Source organism: Galeopterus variegatus, unplaced genomic scaffold (genome assembly GCF_000696425.1).
Source record: "Galeopterus variegatus unplaced genomic scaffold, G_variegatus-3.0.2 Scaffold1626, whole genome shotgun sequence".
Lineage (NCBI taxonomy): Eukaryota > Metazoa > Chordata > Mammalia > Dermoptera > Cynocephalidae > Galeopterus > Galeopterus variegatus.
In genome coordinates, this window is record NW_007727737.1 from 273,849 (window position 1) to 280,509 (window position 6,661).

At 36.2% G+C, this 6,661-nt stretch overlaps 1 protein-coding gene across 1 annotated transcript in view; it reads left to right on the forward strand.

Moving 5' to 3' along the window:
• The first annotated feature begins 434 nt into the window (after positions 1-434).
• Positions 435-6,661, forward strand: part of CD69 (CD69 molecule) — an 8,073-nt gene continuing 1,846 nt past the window's right edge. Inside the window, exons 1-4 of the mRNA XM_008578074.1 lie at positions 435-498; positions 4,699-4,821; positions 5,778-5,977; positions 6,201-6,304. Coding sequence (XP_008576296.1) covers positions 435-498; positions 4,699-4,821; positions 5,778-5,977; positions 6,201-6,304 — 491 coding nt within the window. The remainder of the gene's footprint in view (positions 499-4,698; positions 4,822-5,777; positions 5,978-6,200; positions 6,305-6,661) is intronic.

The window sequence follows — 6,661 nt, forward strand, 5'->3', positions numbered from 1 at the left end:
GATTCCAGGAAAATATTACACTATCCTTCTCCAAATTATCTTGATATCAAAGATAGGAATCTTTAATTTTTAGTTCTTTATTTAGATTCTGCTGTCTGCTAAATTATTTGTGTTTACTAAAAATTTAAGGAAGGCTGTCTTAGATTCTGGGAAAATCCCTCTTGTCTCTTCTACAGTTGTGAGAAAGCACATGTCTTGTAGCAGGGAAAACCCATACCTCACCACAACACCACACTGGAGCATAAATTAAAAGGAGCTGGCATCGTCGAGCAGGTAGGAGGTAAGAGGAAGGGGGTGGAGACACCAAGACAGAATATAAGCGCAGGGATGCCTCTGAGACTCAAAGACCCAGAGCCTGAAAGGAGAGGTCCAGCAAAAACTCTCGCTGTAGATTGACTTGATCTGAGATTAACCGAGGAATCTAGAGAATAAAGATGACTTCTGAAGATTGTTCCGTAACAGAGAAAAGCTCTTTGAATACAGAGACAGGACAAGAAAGTAAGTCAAATCTATTTCTTGTGTACTGGCAATATCATTATGCTTAGCACATACTGGTAGTTGGAGGAGAAAATGAGGCTTTGTCGTTTAGAGAACTTGCTCAGGTGGTTGTATTTCAGTCGGCACAAAGGAGAAACTGGCAAGAGGAAAATACCTCTTTATCTATGAAAAGATAGTAAATCTGAGACAGGAGAGGTGAATTTCAGAAGATATTTAAAAATCTTTTTCTTTGTTTCAGTTTACATCATCTCAATGTTCAGATTTTTCTTTTTTCTTTTTTTTTTAAAAGATGACCGGTAAGGGGATCTTAACCCTTGACTTGCTGTTGTCAGCACCATGCTCACCCAGTGAGCGAACCAGCCATCCCTATATGGGATCCGAGCCCGTGGCCTTGTTGTTATCAGCACCGCACTCTACCGAGTGAGCCACGGGCCGGCCCCTCAATGTTCAGATTTAATTAGCAAACTCCCTGCCCTAGCCAAGTCACTCTCCACCTCTCTTCCATGTCTACTTGTCCATACTCCAGGATATGTTGCCTCCCTTTACAGAAAATTCTGTTTCCACATAGACAATTACATTCTGGCTTCCTTTCCTTGTATCTTTGTCTGCATTCTGTGTGTCTCATCCAGAGTTCTCACGTAAGCACTCTTTCGTTGCTGGAAACATGCAGGTTTCCAATCTTTAAGAGAATGGCCATATAAGCATCTGTATATTGATGGTGTCCAGTGGTAATTTATTAGGAGAATGTCACAAAATAATTCTTGAAAATGCACTTCCGCTTCAGTAATCTTTATGGGACTCTTTTCCTCCATTTCATCCTTCTATTTTACTCTTCCAATTTCTGGCTTCAAATTCTGTATGAGTCAGACATTTATCTTCCCTTCTTTTGTTTTTCATCAAAATATGATAGGCTTATAAATTTTCCTTGTTTCTATTTGTTTGTTCTATCCACATATCTATTCCATTTCCTGTTATTTTTCCCACTGTTTTTCCATACCTTGTTTCTACAGGCTTTCTTGGATTTTTAAAAATGTATCCTTCTTTCTCCCTAATTAATGAAGTGCCCTAAAATGCTAGCACTTAGGAACTAGAGTTTACTTGTATGCAAGAGTTATCAAGTAATAAAGGGATGTGTTAGAAACAGCAAAGCTAAACAACCTCTGAGGGAGAAATTGTTTTCTAAGTATGTGTCAACTAGATTGGGTAACTTTAGAAAAGTATCAATACCTCTGGCAAATCTATCCTTTGTTTAAGAACAGAAAATCAAGTGTGGATAACAAGTACAAGATACTAAAATTTTTAGTTAACCAGGTGAGCCATAACTTTATGGTCCAGTTGAACTGCCAAAAAGAATAAATATGATAATAATAAAACTACTTAATAAATAAAGAGCATAGTTGAAAGAAAGATCTAATGTAGAAATTCTTAACTTTTCCTGAGATCACTCCAATTTTCTGCTGAATGTTAAGTCTATGCTGCCCTTAACAGCTGCTCGATTAGTACAAAAAATCATTGGGCATCAACTCTTGGGTGAGTCAATAGGCAATAAATAGGTGGATTTATTGTCAATTTCGCCATTCATGGACAGGACCTGTAATCAGAGCTAAAGTGTGCTGTTGGGGGAATGTTGTGTCACCTAGGAGATAAATCAAACTGTGAGTAATGATAGCCCTCACTAATGGAGAGTCATCTGAAAGTCATCTCCATAGTTTACACACTTGGCCAAGCCAATGGGCCGAGCTAGACGACGGAGCCCATGAGTTATGTGAATATATTAGGACTTGATGAAGAGCCAGAGCTATTGCTGCACTGAATCCAAGCAGTGTAATTGACTCTCACATGGTGAGAAGTGAAACTCAACAGAGCTCTGTACCACCCTACCAAAGGCTGCTTCTAGTGACAACTGTATGTGGGTGAGAAAAGGAAAACTTGCTTTGAGAAGCTGAGAGGAATAGAGCTAGATAGGAATGAAGTAAAGGTTTCTCTTGCAAAATCCAAATGCAGACTTATGCTGGGAAAAGAACCCCCTGAAGAAGCAAAAGCTGATGTTGGCACTTGGTGCGTGGTAAATTACTATGAAAAAAAGCACCATCTCTTCACCCAGTTTAACATTAGAGAAATGTTTTAAGAAAAAACAAAACAAGACATGAATTTCAAGATATGTCCTATATAGACATCCTTTTAGTTACAAAAATCATCCATGCTTAAAAACAGGATTTTTTGCATTTTGAGACTTTTTCATTGTCAGTTATAATATCATTCAAGTAGTCATTTTACAATTCAGGTTTTGAGAACATAATAGGGAACTGTATATTTGTTATAGGGCCACATTTTTAAAATCCTGATAGCTTATCCTACAAAAATAAAATACCAGATTCACAAAATTTCCTTCTTTCTTTTCTCAGTTATTTATTTATGTTCCAGAACAGATATCGTTCTTGTTATTTTCTGTTTGTTTTCAGGTTTTGTTGCTTTTTATTTTTGGTAACTAAGAATCATCATTCACATCATATTCCTATTCTAAATCCTTCCACAAATATTCTTCTTGTTATTTTCTGTTTGTTTTCAGGTTTTGTTGCTTTTTACTTTTGGTAACTAAGAATCATCATTCACATCATATTCCTATTCTAAATCCTTCCACAAATATTTATTTATCAAAGAAAACTTCAACTTTGTGTCACCATCATACAGAAGGGTAAATGAAACAATCCACTTCCACCCAATATTTGGTCTGTGATACTGTTACATTTCTTCTTATTTTAACTTCTCTTGGAAAATTCAAATTTTACTGTTCATTCATATATTATTTTTAATTGAGGTATAATTTACATATGATGTATGCACATATCACTATTGTACAGTTTAATGAGTTAAAGGCAGTAGTATCAACACAACTCCAATCAACATTTGAATATTTCCATCACCCTGGAACGTTTTCCTATATCCCACCTCAGGAAATGACCCTTCCCACACCCACAAAGGCTACTGCAGTTCTGATTCCTGTAACTATAGCTTAGTTCAGCTATCCTTGAACGTCATACACATGGAAATATGTGAGGGTGCTACCGAAAGTTCATGGAAAAATTAGAATTGAAAGACAATTCTAAACCTTCCATGAGCTTTTTGAAGTACCCTTGTATATTATACAATTTTGGGGAGCAGGATTTTTTTTCACTAAGCAGTATTATTACTGTTGAGATTCATCCATTTGTTGTATATATTAGTTTTTGTTTATGTGGGGTTTTTTTTTTTTAGTTGCTTAGCAGAATTCCTTTGTATGGATATACCATAATTTGTTTATCCATTCCCCTATTGATGGATATTTATGTTATATCTAGGATTAGGATTTCTCTATGAAGAATAAAGCTGCTATGAGCATTCTCAAACAAGGCATTTTGAGAACAAATTTTTATTTCTCTTGGGGATGACATAGGAGTAGAGCTACTGCTGGATCATAGGTTAGATGTTCATTTGTGTGTTTCAGGTTTTTTGTTTGTTTGTTTGTTTGTTTTGACAGTTGGCTAGTATGGAGATCCAAACACATGACCTTGGTGTTATGACACCATGCTCTATGGTTAGAGCTAAACAGCCAGCCTTATATTTAATTTTATAAGTAGTTTCCAAAGTATTTTTCCAATTTGTTCTCCTATCAATAATATAGAATTCCAGTTTCTCCACATCTGCACAAACCTCACCAAAACGTACTGCCAGTTTTTTATTTTTCTTTTTAGTCATTCTAGTTTTAGATAGTTATATTTCAACTCAATATTTTACTTTATTACATTATCCATGTTTATCTTATTCACATCATTTATCTTAAACAGTAACTACAAGGAGGTTAAAGGAGTGTGCCTGGTCTGTTCTTTTCACATGTCTTCTAGGGTCACTGAGTGTTTAAAAATGTTCTGATTGTGAATAAAACAATAAAATTATGACATTCTTGGAATTTTCATAGCTATGAAGTACATATATTGGGGAGATGTTTTATCATCTAAGAATTATGTCTAAATTGTTTTATTTCTAGCCAATAAAATCCAAATTCACTCAAAAGTTGGGAAAAATTAACTTATAAAGTCCATATAAGGATATGTGGGAACACATAACTACTTTTTAAAAATTAAATACCTCAAAAGATTATCCTGTATTCCTGTCTTTCTTTCATAGTCTGCCTGAATTCATTATCAACTTTCTCCTTTTCAGATAATGCCACCAGCCCCTCTTTTGCAGAACATCATGAAGGGTCCCTTCAAGTTCCTGTGCCCTGTGCTGTAGTGACTGTGGTCTTCATCACCATTTTGATCATAGCACTCATTGCCTTATCAGGTGCGTCTATCCCTCATGAGTTCTTTCAAAGCCTCTTAGCTGTGAACATTCATGCCCAGATGAAATCAATGGGTTTTAGATTGGTCTAGTTCTCATAAATTCTTGTCAACTTAGGATCATCTCATATACCATACATGACTAATTTCTTAATCAATATTAAATATAATCCCATGGTCCTTGGATGATTAGTGCAATACTTTTATAAGTATTAAAAGTGCCTGTTATTTATACATCATTGTAGGAGAAAATTACATTTGTGAAGATGTTTATATGTAGAATAAAGGGGACTGATTTGGATTCTAAATGAACATATATTTATCTAGGAAACATGTGGGCTTCACACTTATTATCTAATCCGCTGATTATCAGCAAGTGGCTAGTCTTTTTTCTTTCATCTCAAAGGCCACAGAATGGTACTTGTAGGTAATTAAGACCATATCTAGAAGCTCCCAGAGAGTCAGAAGTGATATGGTATGTAATACATAGAGCTATGCCAAGATACATTTGTGTCTTTTACAAATATGAAATTTTATGGTTTTAGGTCTTTCTGTATTTCGAACTAGTTCTCTGAACACTACTCTTTCCCTCACCTCCCAATCTAGTGTAGTGTCTACCACATCTTCAGATTCTTCCACCTCTGCATTTAGATTCAAAACCTTACTTAGAATTTATAATGCATTTCACCCTTTCTAGTCCAAAGACTATTTCAGGATTTTTCTTTTTTCCTGCCATTTTTTGACATTATGACCAAAGAGACACCACCTTATCCTCACACTGCATACGATGATGAAAGGTCAGTGAAGGTGAGAACCTGCTTTCTTCTTACTCTTTCCAGAATTCTTCTTGATGCTTGTCCTTTACCACCTAGCACAGAACAGCATCCCCTGGACTAGTTTTGCATGCTTTGGGTATTTGGTTTCTTTCATTACTAAAACAAACCATTTTTCTATTCACAGTGGGACAATACAATTGTCCAGGCCTATATGCATTCCCAGTTTTATCAGACAACAATGTTTCTTCATGCTCAGATGATTGGGTTGGCTACCAGAGGAAATGCTACTTTATTTCCACTGAAACAAAAAGCTGGACCTTGGCCCAAAACTCTTGTATCACACGTGGTGCTACTCTTGCTGTCATCGACTCTGAAAAGGAATTGGTAAGACTCTAAAACAACTTCATAGAATATTGCTATTTTATTCTAAATAGCTAATTTATGGTTTCTTTCTGCTTCCTTCTAAAGTGAAAACTTGGTACCTCATGTAGGAAAAGTTAGTCACATATGACTAGTCCCTCAAATTGCAGCTTTTGAGAAGTGGGATTTATTATATACTTGCCCAAAAGGTTGTTTAACATAACAACTCCTTTGTGCTTTCTTTCAGATCTTTCTGAAACGCTATGTGGGTAGAGCTGAACATTGGATTGGGCTAAAAAACGAAGCTGGTCAGACATGGAAATGGTCAAATGGTAAAGAATTTAACAACTGGTAAGTCTCAAGAAGTCTCTTTATCCTCCCCAGGCTGGCATAGCAGAAAACTGCTCTTCTTCCAACGCCCTGTTTGATATAAAGGCTGAGCTCTTCGTGAGCTCTGACAATCCTTTTGTATGCGTGTACTCTTTGGAATGCTTTGCAGACAAGCTTTATTATTATTGGTTTTTATCCAATTAGTTACAATAAATGCTTATAGTAATTTTCTTCTCAGCGAACTCTAGTGTGAAAAGTAAACTCAGTTACTTTGAAAATATTGCAAGAATAATCATGATGATGCACAAAATCCAACATTCTCGGGGCCGGCCCGGTGGCACACTGGATAGTGCGCCGCTTGGGAAGCGCGGCAGCGCT